At 40.8% G+C, this 20,448-nt stretch overlaps 1 protein-coding gene across 7 annotated transcripts in view; it reads left to right on the top strand.

The window, feature by feature from the left end:
• The first annotated feature begins 6,300 nt into the window (after nucleotides 1-6,300).
• auts2a (activator of transcription and developmental regulator AUTS2 a) overlaps nucleotides 6,301-20,448 on the top strand; it is a 322,613-nt gene continuing 308,465 nt past the window's right edge. For all 7 annotated transcript variants that reach the window (XM_063485344.1, XM_063485342.1, XM_063485346.1 and 4 more), the window contains exons 1-2: nucleotides 6,301-6,453; nucleotides 8,522-9,255. In XM_063485344.1, the coding sequence (XP_063341414.1) occupies nucleotides 8,968-9,255 (288 nt within the window). In that variant the 5' untranslated portion in view covers nucleotides 6,301-6,453; nucleotides 8,522-8,967. The remainder of the gene's footprint in view (nucleotides 6,454-8,521; nucleotides 9,256-20,448) is intronic.

The raw sequence follows: 20,448 nt of genomic DNA, 5'->3' as shown, positions 1-20,448 counted from the left end.
CTGTTCAGTGGATGTCAGTTGCAGCTATGAGTAATGGGTTGGATTTGCTAGCGAGAGAAACTTTGACAAATCAAGAAAAGGCGTCGAATTGCTCTGGTGATGCTTGTGGAAAAAAATGAACACGTAGGTCATCGTTACAGCGTAAGCTCGAGAAACAAGAACAGACTGCTGAACGAGTGATCCACGTCCGAGGAATAATTTACACACGGCTCCATACCAGAGTGAGGCTCCGGCTTTAATTTGAACCTTCATTATTTATGAATTTGACATCGTAATAGCAGAAATACTGCAACACATTCCCAACCTCACAGTCCCTCTGAAGACTCTCCATGACTTCATTATATTGGAATTGAAAACACATGCTTCTCTCAGGCCTCAGTTGTGCTCGACAAGAGTAAAGCAGACTGAAATCATTCTGTTTTATCTCAAGTGGCTCAACTTGATGTTGAACTTGTCGTCTCATGAATTAGTTAGTGCTGAATGTTTCTGTAATTGAGCTGTAGATGTGCTTTTCAAATAACGCCATTTCTGTGCTTTGTTTGCCGTGTTCACATCTGACAGCATCTTTAGTTTAAAAAGCTGTATGTTGTTGTTTTAGTAGGTCAGCTATCATTTTCAATATTTGTACTTGTCATTCAAAGAACTTATCAGCAGCTCTTTATTTGTGGTCCATGTTGCTGGAGATAAACATAGCAGTGTGTTTGCTTTGTGTTATTTTCTGTTTCCATCTGTTTTTATATCATTCCTTGCCCTTGTGTTTGGATGTTTTTTTCTGGTGTGTATGCACGAATGACAAATATAGAAAACCCCAGCATCAGAGAGAAAAAGAAAGAATAACAGCTCAAGTGCATCGACTCATCTGGTGAAATAATGAATACACGTGTAAATGATTTCCTCTTCGAGCCGAACATGCAGCGAAAGGTCATCGTTGGCATTTCAAATGAGTGCGAGTTCACAGAGATGCCTCCAGAACCGCACACATCAAACCCGCACTTGTATTTTAAACTCGGCACACGTTAAATAAATGCTGCACTTACCTTCTAAGACTTAAAAGAACCCGTGACAGCCGGCTATTATTTGTTCACTTCTTCAACAGCACCTTTTCACAGCAGTTAATGGTGTTACTAATTACACCACCAACCCGACTGTGAGCACGCTCGCGCTGTTCCAGGACACAGAAGTGCAAGAAGCTAAACAGACTCCTTCTGCACACCTTCGTTCTTCAGAAAGATCGTAGTTATTGAAAATATACTCAAAATTCTGGAGAATGTTCTACTGATAGACGGATTATCAAATAGCTTTTTACCTTTTAGCAGCTTTGATCTTGACTAATGCACATGCTGTTGCATCCTGATAGCAACCAGTGTTTGATTTTAGTGCAATTTAAATCCCCCCAAAATTGATTTTTGAATAAAATCTCAATAAAAACAACTGGCAATGATTTGCTGATGATTTAAACCCTGAATTTAAAATGTTTTCATCATACAGGACAAAACCGTTTTTGGAAACTACGTGCTGATGTAGAATTTGATGCCAGCAATACAGAGTGCATGAGGGGCATGTTTACCACCGTCTCGTCTTCTTTTAACATCACTCTTAGCATTTGGAAACTGACAAGACCGATTTCTGTGGTTTTAGAAAGCAAAATGTTTTTCCAGCAGTGCTTGATATTGAGTTTCAGCTGCTCACCAGTTCAGGACCTCTCTGGTTAGCAGCAGCTCTGGACTACAGACAGGCCATCAGGGTACCTAAATAAGCACTGAGACGCTTTGATGGCATCATATACTGCTCAAAAATCTCTAGATATCATTCAGCATTGATGGGACTGCCATGTGCATTAATACACCCCCGGACCATAACGTAAGCTGGAATTTGAACTGAAAGCTAAAAAACCACATGGTCCCCGTCCTGTTTAGAATGCAAAATTTTGATTGGTCACATTTTCCCTCTTTCCCTTGAAATGGGTTTGGACCCACCGAAGGTGACTGGGTCTTAAATTTGTCAACACAACCGTCCATCTGTTTTGAATGCACTGCTGTCTGAAGGTCCAAATATAATTCAGTGTGAGCATGTGGCCTTTGTCTGAACACTGATGCTTTTAATAGTATTACTGTACTGTGTACTGCAGATAATGAAACTTTAGGTGGAGCAGTTTTGCTCATAAATTGTTGAATTGTTTGCCGATGAAGTCTTTGACAGGATGCTAAAGCTCGCTGCACTTTTCCTCTTGACTTTTGTTTACGTCCTCCATCTTTAATGTTAGCTCTTACTCAGCTTTCACAAAAGAAACGCTGCTGGACCTGAAGACAAAATGATTGTTTCATCTTCAAAATATACAAATAAATTCAATTTCCCATTTCAAACGTTTGATTTGTTTTTTCTTTGCTTGTTTCAGAGGGTTTAAATTGTTTCCATTCAAATTTTGTAAAACAACTTTTTTTGAAATAATCAGTAAATTATTTAAAATTAACGTTTTTTCCACATTTCTATGATGGTGAAGCGAGTCTTATCCAAAGCCCAAACAGTCAACAATGATTGATTGTGTGAGCCGACCGAGGAACCACGAGCTAAGAGGATTTTGACAGGCCCCATATATTAAATCCAGAGAGGCTTTTCAGTCCATGCTGTCATCATTACAGGTACAAGCCTCACTCATACTGATCTGTATAATCAATCATTCTAATTCACTTTTCTGCTTTAAAAAGTCATTTTTCCAATGAAACATATTCACACATTAGCCTGTGGACGCTTTAAATGCTTCTTCTTCTTCTTTTTTAATGTGACAGTAGAGACACATTGAAGCTATTCATAATTTAGGTCAGCTTTTAAACAGCAGGTCATGTGCCACAATTTAGCAGCGAGTATGTCATATGCCTGTCATGTATTGCTTGCACTTTAAGGTCATTAACCACTTGTAAGGCCTTCGGGGACAAGTCATTAGTGATGAATATTATACCTCCCACACGCAGTGTGTTAGAGACATTGTAGTCTCCACTATACCTTTGATGAATAGCATCAACAAATCCTATTTGCCAAGTGAACACAACAACACAGAACAAAGAGGCAATAGTGCAACTCTACACAGATACAGTGGGGCGAGAACTATTTAAAGTAATAAAGGCTATTATAGGGTTTGCTAGCACAGCTGTAGGAGGAAAAGGAATCTCTTTGTTGCTATAAGCGCTCAGGAAATCAAGCTGTATTGCACCCATATTGTCATTACATCCCAGCTGAGCCTTTTCCCTGACAAGACAAGATAATAAGGATGAAGATGCACAAATGGGATAAAGGTAAAAGCTGGAAATGAGGAGGGTGTGATAATATGCACGATTCTATTTTGTTAATCCGATTCCTTAATTACTACCATCTGCTGTCTGAAGAGGAAAACAGGGAGTGAAGTTTTGCATTCTGACTTGGTAATTAAAGATAAATACGCACTGTAACAGGAGAAATGCATTTTCAGGTGGCATAATAGTTGATCTGTGATCGACCTATCCCCTCAGCTTCATCCTGCTACAGACTTCTCAGGCTTGTGTGGTGTGTGGAAAATACCTGTGCTATAAAACAGTTGTTATAAAAGCCTGATTGTGTTGGCTTATTGGATTTTGAGTCTATTTTATAACAGTTTCTCAACTTTTGTCATTTAGTTCTTGAGTTTATTTTCTTCTAGCAGTTTCTGTTTTCCTGTGTAAAACGCCCGATGATTGAATCCAATCACAAAACAATAATAATGCACACTTTATTCATCCCCGTGGGGAAATTACTCTCTCTGCATTTGACCCATCTAGTCAGTGAAGCAGTGGGCAGCCACTAAGCAGGGGCACCAGGGAGCAGTGTGTAGGGACGGTACCTTGCTCCAGGGGTACCTCAGGGTAGCCGTTCAGTGGATTCGAACCCCCGACCTTCCGATCATGGGGCAGCCACTCTACCTACTGAGCTATCCCTGGGTCAGGAAGACATTATTATAGCAAGCTGGAGACACTACAGTTGGAAAGAATGATCCCTGACTCGTTCATTGTGCGGAGAGTGGTGAAGGCAGTGGTCAGCGGTCCGAACCAATTATCCAGATGACTACTTCATGCATGTACTGAAAATATTTCCACTTTATCAGCCTTCAGATCCCTGGATCCAGTTTGTTGTGTGGCAGTGAATGAAGCTGTGGAGGCACAGAAAGTTTGGGCAAAGGTGTAATTAAAGCTAATTATGGCACGGCAGAGGAGAGGGGAGAGGAGCACATTTATCTTCCCCACAAATGAGCAGAGGCTGGGAGAGCTGAATTAGCTGCCTCGCTGTTGCCTCTCCCCTGCCACACCACTTCTCACAAGGACACTCCTCCTGGAAGATGAGGTGGGGTCAAGTGCATGTGTATCCCCCAGCATTATTCTTACAGGCAGATGGGGTCCCTGTTCCACTGGGCGCTGGGAATTGAAGCACTTTAAGCAAGCTTTGAGCCAAGCCACTCAGCCTCTGCATCATTAGACTGAGCTAAAAATACATATCCCACCCATGGTTGGGTGCAGAGGACCAGTTCACTGACTTTCCCCGATTCCTGTTTGTGAGAGGCGTGACATCCTCCCCCTCTTTTCTTTTTTTTGTTAGACATGATCAGTTTCATGAGGTTTTGACACCCTACACCCAATAAAGCTGCTATTAAATTGAATTATTATTGAATATAGTACAAATTCACACTGTTGTAGTTACACTGTTATTAATGCTCACCCCACGGTATTAATGGACCTAAAAATCAATGCATGTTGTGGTAGTGCTGCAGTGACATGTGCTACGAAGCATTCACTCGATCCACATTTATGGAACACAAAGCTGCAAATATTAAAGTTTTTTAAATATTATCTGATTAATTATCTCCATTAAAATATGCATTACTACTTTAATACTGATTTTCAGTTGGCAGAAAGCGAAAACATCTTCAGCCACGTTTCTGCATCTGAATATATATATAAAACTGTCCTCCTAGGTTATGTTGGTGAGGGTATTATTCACCTGGTATGTTTCCATGCAAGCAAAAGACTTTAAAAGAGCAAAGCATGTTCCAGTGATATTCACCAGTAGCCATTGTAAATCTCAACCTGATGCTTGACTGCTTTTCATGAATGACACTGAACAACCTGAGTGAAGTGACCTGAACTGAATAGATTTATTTCTGCCAAATGGTGCACAACTTGGATGTTGAGTAACTCCATGTTTTCTTTCTTTATTACAATATAAATGCAAAACACGATACCGACATAATGAATAAGCTACAGAACCTTTACTTCGAGCTTGTCTGCAGTCACTAAAGTGCCCGTATTGCTTTGACAGCTTATTGGGGCAACGCCTTGAGCGCTGGAGGCTCGGGACACGCATAATCTCGTGGCCCCACACATGCAAGTAATTGTCTGATTGCAAAGGCTGGGGTGACTAACAACTCAGTGCTGAGAAGCAGCTTTCCAGGGTAAATATTATCTTTAAATGTCAAAAAAATGCTGTTCTTATTTAGTCTTTTATTATTCATTGCCGCTGGTACTGTAAGGTCAGACACCACCTGCAGTGCTGGTTGGGTGGGGGGAGAGTTAGTTGGCCACAGGTGTGCTTGATGCAAGAGTTCATATCACTTTTATGAGAACATTTTAGCTAACTGTTCTGAAGGAGGGGAATAAAGAATGAATTATTTAAAATTACGAAATAATTTGGATAAAATAAAGATACAGTCGCTAAACTAATAGGTGAATGACTATATGTTTAAACAAACTGCGTAAAAAATGAGTTGCTGCTTCTCTTCTCCATAAATGAAATTATGTGGCTAGAGCTTTCTCTTTAGCTTGGTGGGCGTTAACGATCACAGGCTGCTGTTCAATTTAGTATTTAAGCAATTATGCTAATGAATGCATATTTTACCATTTAATGATAAAGCCGAGGTTCATGAAGTAATGACCGGACACTTTCTTCTAGTACTGATTACCACCCACAGCCAACTTTACTGTGACGTGCACTTCCTACTTATACCGTTCACCTGACTTGCATTTGCAATTATTTTGTCATGCATGTACGATAAAAACATTAAAAATGCGCCCGTTGCAAATCATAATTAAGTTTGGAAATAACAAGACTGTATAAACTGGCTCCGGCACATTTGAGTTGCAGCTGAGTTACTAGCCGTACTGTATCTTTACCGTTACTCGCAGAACAAATGTCCACGGACAGCACTATTTGCGCCGAGGAGGAAGCGTGCAGCCTGTAAAGCGGCACTGCGGCATCGCCGTATCACTGCGCCCCGGTCTCCCTTCTCCGGGATCCTGAAGCTCGGATCTGGGGAGAGGAGGAGGAGATACCCTATGGTTTTCCTTCGCGGGATTTATTTTGCCAGCTCCAAACCTTCTTGTGCTTTATCTTTATTTTTTTTTTAGTGACTGAAGGCCTTCAACTTGTCCGGACGGTCCCTCCCAACTCGCAAGGGTTTGCAATTCTTGGTTTTGCATGACGTGTCTTGGAGCAAAAGGGAAAAAAAGAAGAGAGAGAGAGAGAGAGAGAGAGAGAGAGAGAGGCTTGCTTTTGTTGTGTGTCTTATAGTAGAAAATGAAGCTTGGAGAGCCGGAGCAGGAGGCAGTGCCAGTCCGCTGCTGCTGCTGTTGTGGGCTGGACTGGATTACAGAGCCTGAGATCTTTACTGACAGCACAGGCAGACAAAAAGGGACTGTGAGCTAAGACAAGAGAAAGAGTCTTTGCTGAGCTGGAAAAGCCAGGGCGAGTGCTAGGACACAGTTTGTGTGTGTGTGTGTGTTTTGAAATAAGCGATATTTTGGGAGATATTTGCACAGTGTCTGTGTGCCATTAGATGAGTATTGGCATGGGGCATCAGGTTAAAGGCACAGGTACTTAAAAAAAGGCTTAGAAGCATTATCACGGTAAAGGTGCATTTGCCTTCTTGTGGATTTGCCTTTTGGGGGGTGTTGTTAGAAGACTGAACATGTACTGTGAAATGAATAGCTGTAAATGGTTGATACACACTTAATTGTTGGCATGCAGGCTTGTTAGTGCCTTTGTTGTGTATCCCTTTGATCAAGCCCCCCAAAATGGTTGTGATTGTGCATGCTTAAAACATTTGTCACTTTGCAGGGTCGAGCAGAGCATATATGCTGCAGAATCCAGATGAGCTCCACTACATGACAGCCCGTGTCCAAGGAGACACTGTAAAGTTGAAGATGGTGGTTGACTGTGACAGATTGGTTTTTGGTTTGGGTGGTGATGCAGAAAAGGGTTCATTCCTCTGTGCTTGAAACGTCCACCTGGATTCTGGAGGCTTAGTAAAAGCCTGCAGTTTGTTCAGTCTGAAGCAGTTTTCTTCAACATACGAATACCATTTCTGTGATGTAATGGATGGGAATTATTATTCTGGACACACTGAGAAGCCATATGTGTTTTGGACTACAATGCCAGAGTGACTTTCTGTGGCTTTAGGCCTAGTCTGCTGGGCTGCTCCTTGAGAATGATGTAGAATAGCACTGCAAGCTGTTGAATGTTGCATCCTAATATTATAAAGCAGCCAGATGCCTTCAGTGTCAGTGAAGGCAGGCTCTGCTAAGCTCTGCAGCCAAATACAGGATAACATTAATAAAGGGTCGTGGCATTTGTTTAGAGTGTGTGTAAAACCTCAAACGCGTGTCTCTGTTCAATTAGACCTACTTTTAATTTGTGAAAGGGAGAAATGTAGTCATGTCTGTGTGCCAAGGTGATGTTTTGAAAGAAATGAATGGTGAACTGAAACAGGTTGTCAGGGGGAATTTGTTAATTTCAGCGATTCATTTATGGATGCTTACAAGTCAAAGCTATATTATTCAAGCACAGCTCCCAAGTATTGATTCATCTAATTTGTCTTTTATGTCTGTTTATGCTGCAACTTTATTATTAGTGATGTTGCACAGTGAAAGTGAATGAAATGTCATTTCTGATGCATGTGAGTGTGTGCCAAAATGTTGATCATTTGAATTAAAACTAATGTAGTGAGCAGACAAATGGAGCAACTAAACGGGTGTATTGTTCACCTTGTCAGTTTAATTATTGTAGTAGGAACAAAGTGCTGCATAGTGCTGAAGCGCTGTCACAGAGTTTATACATCTGTAGCTGTCACCAGGCCAAAAATAATCCCAAGAAACTTAAGGCATCGTGTAGCAAAATAACACTGGTATTATATAATTTACACAAGGAGCTCCATCATTTAAAAACACAGTTTATGTTAGAAAACTTGGCAAAAGCTTTTGAGACACCGGTAAAAGAGCACTTACAACACATAATCATCTCATCTCGGGGCTTAATGACCTGGCAGTGTAAAAAGCACAGTATACTCAGCAGATGCAACTAATAAAACATTCATCTTGCATTATGCACAAAGCCAAGAACCTTCTGTTGTAGCATGCAGCACCTATCGGAAAATGGCTCATTAGCTCCAATGCACTGTTGAACTTGCTGAGTGAACATGTTGCAAATGCATGCACTCTCTCTCTCTCTGTCCATCTTTATTTTGCAGGAGCGTGAGTTTGCTGACCTTGGGTAAGAGCAGTTCCTGGAGAAGAAAGATGTGGCGGCACCTGCTCAACTCACCACGGCGGGGAACGTTCACTGAGCAGACATTTGCTTTAACTTGAAAAATCCTTCCCCTGGCAAAATCGACAGCTTGGCGATAACGTGTTTAATAGATCATTTTACACCTGCGTTGTAGGATTTGATGGACTGCCTTTGGGGATCTTTTCGTGAAGCCTAGCTCGGTTCACTGAGTCAGTGCGCTTTTGAGTTTCCCATAAAAGGCTTCATCTGTTGGATATTATGATTACCTTGGATCTATCCCACTGATAACATTCTCTTGGATATTGTGGAGATTCTCCTCAAGGGGGTCTTTGCCCAAGTGGAGGTTTAGCAGTGCCGCGTTGGGCCCTCGAAGGCTTTGATTCCCGGTTAAGAGGAGGGTTTATTTGGATGCTTCCAATGAAGGACATGGATGGCCCTCGATCTAGTGGTCTCCGGAAGAAGAGGAAGTCGAGGTCCGAGAGGGATCGGGGAAGGAGATCAAATGGTATACAGAACAACCACGTGAAGGGCTCCGTGTTTCACTTCTCCTCTGACTCAGAGCGGGAGGGTGACAGGGAGCCCTCGTCGTCCCGACCTCGACCTCCACGAAGAAAGCGGAAGGAGTCTACTTCTGCCGAAGAGGACATCATTGACGGCTTTTCCATCACAGGGTTCGTGACCCTCGAGGCCCTGGAGGTGAGTTCTTTACCACAGAGTGGGAGGGGACTTGTTTGCACTTACACATTAAACTCGAGCTGTCAGACGGTGTAGTCTGCTGAATGGATTGTTCAGGTATTTTTGTTTTTAGCTCCTACCTGTGTGTTTGGCTGTGGTGTGAGCTGGTGTTCAGCAGATGCATTAGTTTTCTTGCAAAGCCTCACACCAGATGAAGTATGTTGAGCTATGGTTGTAGAAGCTGTTGTGCCTTTGTGCGCTTTGGCATGAGAGAGCAATTTGATCCATGTTACAACAGTTTATTCACTGGTAGTAATTTATTATGTACTGGCTATCCATTTTCCTTGGAATGCAAACGGAGCGCAGGCTGACTTCCAGTGATATACTTCTAAATTATGACTTGCATGAGCAAGCATTTTATATACAGCCTAACTGCTACATTTTTCTATAATGGCAATTTACACAATTGTGTGACAAACTGAAAGTTGATCTCTTTGGTGGAAACCTCTGCAGTTGTGGAAATATTCTGCCCCAGGTGTTGCTATTTGTCCATGTCAGTTTTTAGCTATCGCTGAGTCTATTTTTAAGTGGCATCTGTTTTTGCCTATGGATATTGCACAATGTCGTGACTGTAGAATAAGGACAGCGATTGACAGGAAGAAGCGTCATGAGGAAACAAACGGCAACAGGAAGTACAGACGTGTCTACATATTTGACCCAAAGACATTTGAGCAGATAGGGTTGCTATAGTAACGGGTGGTTATTCTACATCCAGCATTACTGATCTACATTATTAACTTTATTATCTGTCCTCCCAAGGTTCGAGGGGGGGCCGTCTTGGTATAACTAAGTTTGACTTGCACTAATGTATCCAGTGCGGTGCTAATCTCTCGTTCACTAGTTTGGCCCATATCAAGGATATAAAGAGTCATACTTGTCCTCATTGTATCCTTTTGTTAGACAGAGCCACACTTTTCGCAGTTCAAGAGTTGCTTACTGTTATGTTTTTATTCCTCTTTATTCAGAGTGACTCCATTGAACAGTCGTGGGCTCTTGTGCTTCTCTGTGCGTCCTTTCTTTCTCCTCGCTCTGCCTGACCTTCTTTCAGTTGTTCTTTCCGTTCATGTTTTCTGGATCAGTCTGCTAAAGAATTGCTGTTCAGTTTGAGTGTCTGGTTAAAATTGCAACAGCCCAGCGTATGTGCATAACAGAAGGCAGAAGGAGACCTTGAGAGAACTTCGGTGCAGTCAGAGGGTGAATTGGACAATAGCATGTGCCCCCCCAAAAAAACAAATGACTTCAGTGCAACCTGTGCTATGGACTACAGCTTCATATCAAGGGTGTCTTGATTGTTCAGTTTTACTAAACTTTTGTCTTTGTCAGTAGTAGGCTCTACACTGTCTGCTGCTGTAGCCATGATACCCTCCAGGTCCCTGAACACCCCCCAAACTGAGAGTTTACTAATACACAAAAAATCTACTAATAGGTTTAATTGGTGCCATTGTTGCAAAGCAAATAATGCCATTATATGTAAACGTTAGCTTTATTGTTCCTGTGTGGATAACTCGTCCCATACCCTTTGTCGTTGAGACACCGTTCTTGGACCAGGTCGATGGTGGAGTGCTGTTTTATTTGTAGCATATACATTTTGTTGTGTTACATATATACACACAAACACGGTGCATTTTTGTGCACCATGTGGGGAAAAAAATGGAGATGGTGAGCTGGTCCTGATGTTTTTAAATAAGAAATGGAAGAAACTCAAATTATTGGTTCATCGAATGTTCAAGAGCGAGAATTTCATGGTTTGATCAGGAGTTGAAGCTGTATCGCCACCACTTTGGTCCATATTTCAGAATGTCGGGGGGCAGTTTGAGCTCCTATTAGCAGAGTTGGAGGCACAGAAATCATTTCAGGGACGGCTGACCCAGAGCAGCGTCTAGCTGTGTGTCTGAGGTAAAATAGGATTATTTTACTGTTTGTATGTTCAGTACCAGAGTGCATTTTGAACCGCAGCACACTTGTTGCCAAATGCAGTAATCTGATTGGTCAGATTTGTTTGTTCAGAACTAAGAAATCTGATTTAAACTGGAAAAAACAAAAAACTGAACATGGTTTGAAAAAATAAATGTTGTAAATTTGTCTGTGCGGTCTGTGTGAATTGCTGCATTTAAAATAGATTAGTCTGAAAATGATTTTTAATGCACAGAAAAATCACACACATGTTACACATCTGTTGTCCTTTACACACGTTTGATCTGTAGGCCAGCTAACTGCTCCTTAAACATCTTTAATAATTTGAACAAAATCTTAAAAATCTTTTTTTTTTTTTTTTCAGCAAAAATAAAATAATCAAAATAAAAGCATAATTTCATTAACAGGAAGTTAATCTGTTGATATAATCTGTGGCTGATTTTTAAAATAAAAGCCTGAAATAACTACCGGAGTAGACCAGAACACTTTAAAATCATCATATCATGTAATTACTTACTGGATGTTATCAGTGTTACTTTTACAATAAAAGTTTTACAAAAAAAAAAAAAAATTGAGTTAATTTTCGATGCTCATAGATATCTCAGATTTTCAAAACAAACTTGTATAATTGAGGATTTTTATCTTCATGGTCTTCAAGCTGTCACATTTTCAAATTTAAATTTGGTTCTTAATTAGTCAAACTAAATAGCTAATAATAAAAATTCCCCTTTTCCCTCAGTGTTTTCTGCCAACCTGCTGACCTCTGACTCTCGTTTTAGCAACAAAGCACAGACCAGCTCTGTAACAACAGCACCAGAGAAACTGCAGTTTACTGAAGGTTTCATTGTACTTTAACATTTGATTATAACAGATTTATTATCCGCAGCCTCGTCTCGGTGCCTTACGAGAGCCGTTCGCGTAGTCTGTTCATTTATCAGTCTGTTACTGAATTTTAAACAGAATAATGAATGAAAATATTTAAGTGTCATTAAATTAATATTGAGTCACAGCGATCTAGAACAATCTTGTCAGAGTGGTTTACTCAGTAATAAATATGCTCTTCAAGTAAGAGTAGCAGGAAAAACTAATTATACTTGGTTTGTGTGCCAATTCTCTCTGTCACACACACACACACACACACACACACACACACACTTGTTTAATTCAGCATCATCTAACAGACAGAATAGATGGCACTATTGAAGTAAACTATAATACTTCTACTTTTTGGAGAGCATGAAGTGCAGGGCTTTGTTGAAATGTGCCTCAGATGTAATAATTCAGATGCTGTGAAGTGGGAGACGTTTCTCTTTCTCCTCGGCACTGACTGGATGTAATAACATTTTTTTTCACTCTTTGTCCGAGTGTGTTCAGTTCAAAATGTTTGCACGTGTGTTTCATCGGTCTGCTGATTTGTCCCCAACTCATCATTTAATTTTTAGATCTCTAAAATGTTTTTTTGTTTTTTTTAATTCAAAAAATGCTAATCTCAGGTTAAAGAATGAATGTAGCGAATATATTAATTAACTGATTGATTAATTGAACACCTCAGGCTGCCTGGAGCCGAAGTTTAGTGATTCAGATGTTGAGAAGTTCTGAAACAAGATTTCACTCTATTTTCTACATCTTGATTCCCCATCTCACACACACACACACACACACACACACACACACACACACACACACAGAGCTGCTGACTTTAAATTATGACTGAGAGGAATGAAGGAGGTTTTGATGGACTCAGGTTTGTAAGTCTTCCAGGAGAGAAACTGTGCAGTGTTTCCTTTCGAATGATTTCCATTTCCTGAGGAATGCTTTGATGTGATAAATGCTGTTGGGGAGACTCCTTACAGCTTCTCGCATATGGATAAGACTACTTAGGAAGGATTTTCATGGCAGTAGACATGGTTTTCATTTTCATATGAATAATTAGGCAACATTTCAATCTTAGTGAGAATCTTTGATTTCTCCGTCTCTGTGTTACTTTATCCCCCTTTATTTTTTATTATTATGGTTTTTAAATTTCACACTAGTGACCCCAGTTTGCTTTGTTTGGACCACATAATATTTCGAGCACACGTATATCACAGGCACGAGTGGCTCTGTTTCTGTCTGGGTAAAGTTAAATTCTGATGAGGTCAGACCCCTGGAGGTAGATGCCAGTGCTCTCCATCTGTCACCGCGGTGCTGGAGACACACTGCTCCCAGGCCTGCTTTCAGTGTGCATGCTGATATCCTAGCTTTAGGAGCTAAGGCTTCATTGATGAGGCTCCTGAGACCTTCATCTACCAAGTAGCTTTTGGTAGCTGTTGTACAGTATGTGGTTGTCACAGTTCCTTTGTTGTTTGTTGGTGCTTTTCAGTTTGTGTTCGTTGGTACTGTTGTTAAAAGAAGTAGTTGCTGCTTGAAAAAAGCTCACAGCCTTCACCTGCTGTCAGCTCGTAATGTAACAGTAATGGAGGATGGGCGATATGACCTCAAAATAATATCATCATATTTCTATAAAACTTGTGATCATATTTCTGATGATATAAGGAAACGATCCAGTGAGTTACTGTCACTGATGACAGACGACATAATTCAATGTGTGAATCTATTAGCATGAGGTGCTAGCAGCACCAGCACTATAATGCAATAGTAGTGACGCAGCATACGTCAAATCTAAGCCCAAATATAACTTTGGTATTTTTCCTGAAAATTGTAAGTAAAAGTGTAACGAGACTGCTTAACACTGTAGTTTAACAGAAAGTAAAGTACCTGAACCTTGTAACTGTTCAGGAGTTTTTACATAAAAACATTAAAATGAAATGTATTTTTTGCATGGGGTGTATCTTGCATTAAGCTTTTTAACCAGCTGCTCAAAGCCCTGTAGTTTTCCCATTGAACCACATCAGGAATTTCCATCCACCGTCAGCTCTTCCTGTCTTATGGAGTACAGTTCGCCGTTCTCGGTGGAGCCATTTGTGAACATTTGGGTCACGCGTCACCAGCTGCAAATATCTCTTCCTTCTAGTCTGGATGGACAGTGAAACATGTTTGTTGTTTCCACCTTTCATGGAAAGTTTTCTTGCATATTTTGCAAGACTGCAAAATATGCAAGGAAAGCAAGGAACGCACAGGCTGTTACACGTGCCTGTGTGTTCCTTATTGTCGTGTGCATCAAGCAGTGTAAATTCATGGGAATGACACTTTTACATCATGTAAACATTTACACTGATATTATTGCAGATGCGGCACTGCGGCAACAGTAGTTTGTGCACATGTAGGATGTAAGGAATACTTGTGCAGTACTCGTACATGTTCATTACTGTGCAAACCTGTCTGTTGGTTTAAGGGATGTAGAAAACATCGTAGTCACAATCTTGTAAATGGTTTGTGCAAAAAAAAATTGAATTGAAAATGTGAACACAAAACAAGGCTACACATTTACTATTAGCAGTTCTTTATGAGCAGAAGGCTGTTTGTAGTCAAGCGTTAGCCCGAAGGCATTGTGATATTGCTTTATTGAGTGTAGAAACACTATGTACTTCCTGCCCTCTGTGTGCAATCGTAGTTCATGGATAGCAGATCTAATGCAGTGATACTAAGCAGCTATTCAGTTATTATGACTGTTAGTGTAATAATGTAGAGCTAAGGCACTTCCAAAGCATGCTACAGTATCCAGTGTGACGCTGACCATTTGCAACTGTTGTTTCCTTGTAATGTGTGATTTTTCGGTCTCATACAGCTCAGTGTTTCATTTTCACAAACAGAACCTGCTACAAAGACAGAAGTGTTTCCTCGTTGTGCTGAGATCAAAGTTCGTAGCAGAAGCTGTCTGAAGGATTTGGTTTAGAGACAGATTTCTATTCAGAGAAGCCTGAGCAGCAACTTATTATAGCATTTGAAGAAATGACTAAATTATTGAGTGCCTTGTCCTCCACAAACCTTTGCTGTCTTGCACCCATTTCAGTTAAAAGGGGTCCGTAACCTCGGCGTGCCCCCGCTGACCAGAACTGATTTAAAAACGTTGCCTTAGTTAACCCGTTGCTCCGTTCTTTCCCCATAATTACTGCTCTGTGATGTCTTTATGTTTGCATTACATGCACACGTGCACAGAAAAGTTCCCCTTACCATTTGTCTCTGTCTATAGTAAAGACTGTATCAGTGCCATCACCATTTTAACCTCTTTCACTATTGTCCAAGGTTATGCCTGAAGGCTCGTTCTGTCTAATAACACCTGATCTTCTTACAAAGGAGGTTAACAGCAGTCTATTACATGACTGACTGCCCATGATAATACAGTGAACAGCATAAAAGCAGCACTGTGTAAATGAGTACATTTGTCTGTTCGACTTTGATTTTCACTCTGGAAAGACGTCTTCATTCACAGCACCCTGCAGGTTTCTTGTTCCTCTAAATCATTTTCCTCTCTAACTTAATTTGTTACACACTTTAAAAAGCAGAAGAAAACACATTGGCCTAATGCACACACACTGCATCGAACGGACCGGGCGTATAAATGGATTACAATGCACATAGGTGAGATGGGGAGAGGAGCCTAGCGTTGGTAAGGACGTGCAGAGCTGACACAAGCATTTTGCATCAGCATAGACTGGAGGAAGTTTAAAAAAAAACTGTGTGGGTGTGGGAGGGTAAAGCAGGGGGTCTTTGTATATTTATGACACTTTTTTGTCACATTTGTACTAAATACTGTTGTAATGAATGTGAATTATGAGACTGAAGTGGTAGCTCTCTAAAAGTCTGGGTGCACCGAAGGGTCTTGATAGTTTTCTTCATTTGAAATATAGTCCTTATTCCCTTTGGAGCGAGTGCCATTTAATTAGACTATCCTGCTTTTTTGTGCTGAATAAAACTGCTTACAAATGGTTTGATCCTGTGGATGTGCTGCTGTGAGAGCAAATCTAACATCTTTGTAAGAATTATTAATAAGAATTGCAAAATATGAGAATGAATAATTTAATCCAGCAAATGTGGATGTGGAACATCTGGATCTCTAAAGGATCTGGTGGGTATGATTTACCAAAAGCTTTAGATGAAGCTGTTGTGGCCATGTTGTTACTCTGAAGTGGAAAAAAAAAACAAAACATTTCTGCGACCACTAAACAGCGAAAACAACAAAAAAGTGAACAATACATTTTCTAAAAGCCAAGATCGCACAGATTCCAAAACTGCAAGTTTCATCACGCTCCGACCAAAAGAACGCCACAAATGTGTTTGACGCTTGATAACCAGTAATGTGAATCAGACTTACCTTTGATTTGGGGCAGAAAGGACCATCCCACTACTCAGTTGTGCAATAGGGAAAAGGCCCAGTGTATGTGAGTGTGTGGGTAACTCTTCACAAAATATTCAAAAAACAAGCAATTTTCTGCAGATGGTGTCAAAATGAGTTTGTAATTTCAGAGAAATCCTGTATTCATGTTGGGCATGTCATTTTCAAGCAGGGACCTCAGAAAGACCCTTGGGGGCTCAAGAGGTTTAAAAAAGTAAAGAGAAAAGATTTGGACTGGGAATCTCTGACTTCCAACTTTCTCTTCAGCATGTAAGCACTAGATCACTTGTAGCCCTTACTGTTCCCTTAAATTAGACCAGACCTAAACTTAGAAAAACACATTAAGACAATAACAAAATCAGCTTACTATCACCTCAAGAATATTTCAAGGATAAAAGATCTGATGTCTCAACAGGACCTGGAAAAACTAGTCCATGCATTCATCTTTAGCAGGCTTGATTACTGTAACAGCATCTTTACAGGTCTACCTAAAAAATCAGTCAGACAACTACAGCTCATTCAGAACTCTGCTGCTAGAGTCCTCACTAAGACCAAAAAAGTGGACCACATCAGTCCAGCTCTGAGGTCTTTACACTGGCTGCCTGTCCGTCAGAGGATAGACTTTAAAGTTCTGATCCGCACTGTTTTACTTTTAAGCTTAAATTTTAAAACTTACATTTTAACTACTGATTTTATTTACTGTTCCTTTTTGTTTTTCATTTGAAATCAAGCTTTTTATCTGTTTTTGTTTTTTAATGTCTCTGTAAAGCACTTTGAATCACCTTGCTGTTGAATTGTGCTATATAAATAAACTTGCCTTGCCTTAAATTCTGGGAAAAAATGGTCACCCTGGTACGTTTGCTGGCTGCGGTACCAAAGGACAACAAGTAATATTGCATTTTTCAAATTTTAGTAAAAAACTGATACAGTGAGTATTGGTTTTGGTGGGATCCCTGCACAGAACTAAAAACCAGTTTTGAGGAGTGTGTCTGTTATACAGTTGTCCACCAATAATCAGTCAGTATTTACAATATTGGTTTAAATTCAGATGACAAGAAACTATAACCAGAGTATGCTGTCTGTTCAGAAAAGGCTGGCTTGTGTTTATTAGGCTGCAGCTCCCAAATATCATGTTAGCATTAGCCTGCGCTGCAAATGCAGCTTCTAACATGCTTTTGGAGCATAAAGACAAGGAAGTTGTGCTTTTGTTAGAAGGATTATACTTGAATTTGTCTTTCATTATCATTCATTGGCATTTTTGTCAGCAAGTGCTCGTTAATTTCTATATTGATGAACTTTTTCCTGTAGCACAGTTACCAGTAAAAATGTCTGGAAGCCTAGCTAGATGTGTGCTAAACTAGATTTTGGATCTTGCAGTAACAGATGAGGTTGGATACTGGAGTCCATACCACAGTGCCTAACTGCACCAAACTGCAGACTCCTTTGCTGCTGACCAGAAAGCTCAGCCCATTACAAAAGCCTTTAATGCATTTCACTGCAGGCTTCACATCACTCTAACTAAGTCTATAAAAGGGATAGTATAGCATAAGTGTGTGCTGCAGTAGAAATGCTTCTGTAAAGCCTGTGGAAATCCTCCACCTGTCCTTTCCGACTGTTTACATTTGTTTTGCTTACACTCTACACCACCAGGACCTCGGTGCTTCCAATGAAGTGCCAATATTTTTTTTTCTTTTTCTTTTTTTAATGTCTGCTGCACCCATCAGCTATTTCATTTTGGGCACCAGTTTCCCACCCATCTGTCACACCCACACTGGCCTCAGGAGACATTCAAGCCGAGGCGCCGTCGAGCAGCATGGATTAAGCTGAGTTATCAGCGTGTGTGGGCGAAGGCCGGAGGTGGTATGAAGCGAGGAGTTCAGCGAAATGAGAAGTTCATCAATAGGTTGTCAGACCTTCAAATACCAAATAATGCTAAGCTCATTAATGGCTCTTGACATTTAAAAGTAGAGCAGGACAGGTTGGTAGCCTTAGCTAAGAGATCAGCCGCGGTAATGAAGTCGATAAACGATATTCCTCTCACGGCCAAATGAAGATGATGAATCACAGTTTAACGGTCTGGCATTTTTCTTTGTGTGTGCTGTTTGTGGGATGATGCCGTCAGCTCGCCAGCATTTCAAAAACAATTGATTTTCTCTGGCACAGCCCCCAGAAGTCTGCCTAGAGGAGGACTTGTAAGGGAGAGAAGAAGGCATCGATTGGTACTTCATTGTAAGAAAGAGGCTAATGTAAAATCAAATCTATTGACAGCGTGTTTCTGAAAGAATGTAAAAAAAAATAATAATAAAAGAAGACAGTTTGAAGCGATTAATACAGACGAGTATGAAGCCAGGTCTTCTTAAAGCTCTGATCCTGTGAGAGAATTGCAGAATGATGAACAAGAACACCGTCAGAAGAGCTTTTTGTCATGACTGCTCTCCTTTGGCCAAGCTGCCTTGACAGATATTCCTGTCTGCTGAATAATACCTCTTTACCAGCCCCTTAATTAATTTTCCACCTTTCACACATGTATTTATTTCAGTCTCCTGGCAGTAATGGCAGATGTTCATTTAGCTACATTTTGGAGCCAGAGTGATGTATGGCATGCATTAATATGCTGTGACAGCCCAGTGAGTGACGCATTAATGAAATAAGCTGTCATCTCTGAACATTCAGAGAAATGTTGGGATTAGATGATCGCTCTGTTATTTGCAGTTGCTTGATGGATCTTAATGTGTGTACTAACATTGAACGTACTCATTAAATGAACTTCTCATTCCTTTTGTGGATGTGCGGTCGGTTTAGAGGCTGAGGTTGTCTCTCATTTGAACCTAATCTGAACCAGGGCCATGTTTAAACTGGTGTACATTCAGCATGCTGGCTGTGTAAAGGACCTCTCAAGCAACCAGTCTACTAAATGTTGGCCGGCGCTGATGAAAGACATCTTTCCCTACAAATCAGGTTTTCATGGTGCCTCGCTAGGCATTTTTTTTCAGTCTCTCCACTGTGGGGACTCGGTTATGCTGTATCGGGCGTTTTGTTGGCATGGTAAGGATCCATTTGTCCCCATTGAGGGGAAGGTCACCGCAAATCAATAGAGAGTTGTTCTGAGTAATAACCCTGATTCTATAATTAAATGTTTCCATCTGTTTCAGAGTGGCACCTATCCATAGAGGATGAGGGCGTCACTGAACAGTTTGATAAGTTAGAAACTGAAACTGCGTGGTACAGCCTCTGGAGGGATCGAAGTGTTAGACAGCACTTGCCACCCTCACCACGTAACCATAATTTAACCTCCTGAGACCCGAACTCTTCCATGGCATGCATTTTAAATTTCTCTTTGCTATTTGGGTCGATTGGGACCCGATGAACGTAAGAACAAAGAATTACGTGATTTTTTTTATTTATTTTTTTTATTTTTTATTTTTTTACCTGATTTTTGTTTTTGAGAAAAATGAGGTCCACATATGAGGACATTCGCTTTAAATTTCGATAGAGCAGTGGCAGTATAATGTCCTCGTAAGCGGATATCAGGCCCAGGGCTGCTACGATTAGTCGACTATCAAAATCGTCGACAACTAATTTAATAGTCGACGCATCGTCTGAAAGACGCAGGAATAAGCAGTAGGATTTAAGAGTGCAATAACGGACTGAAACAGAAGATGGCAGCACTGCATCTACATGGATGCCAGCTGCTAAAACGCCAAAGAAGAAGAAGCGGCAGTCTCGGGTATCGTAGCTGTGTCCAAATTCAGGGCCCGCATTTGTAGGACGATTACATCACAGTGGCGCGACGAAGCCTGTCCAAATTCAAAGACTCCTCCGAATGCGGCCGACAAATGCGTCCTTCTTTTTCCCAGATTTGAAGGATGGGTCGGGTGTATCCTTTATGGCCCAACCTATCCCAGAATTCATAGCGCGGCTCAGCCAATTCCAGTTTCCAACAATGGCGGCAGCTACTTAGTTGT

Source organism: Pelmatolapia mariae, linkage group LG10_11 (genome assembly GCF_036321145.2).
Source record: "Pelmatolapia mariae isolate MD_Pm_ZW linkage group LG10_11, Pm_UMD_F_2, whole genome shotgun sequence".
Classification (NCBI taxonomy): domain Eukaryota; kingdom Metazoa; phylum Chordata; class Actinopteri; order Cichliformes; family Cichlidae; genus Pelmatolapia; species Pelmatolapia mariae.
This window is presented reverse-complemented; position numbering and strand designations above follow the sequence as displayed.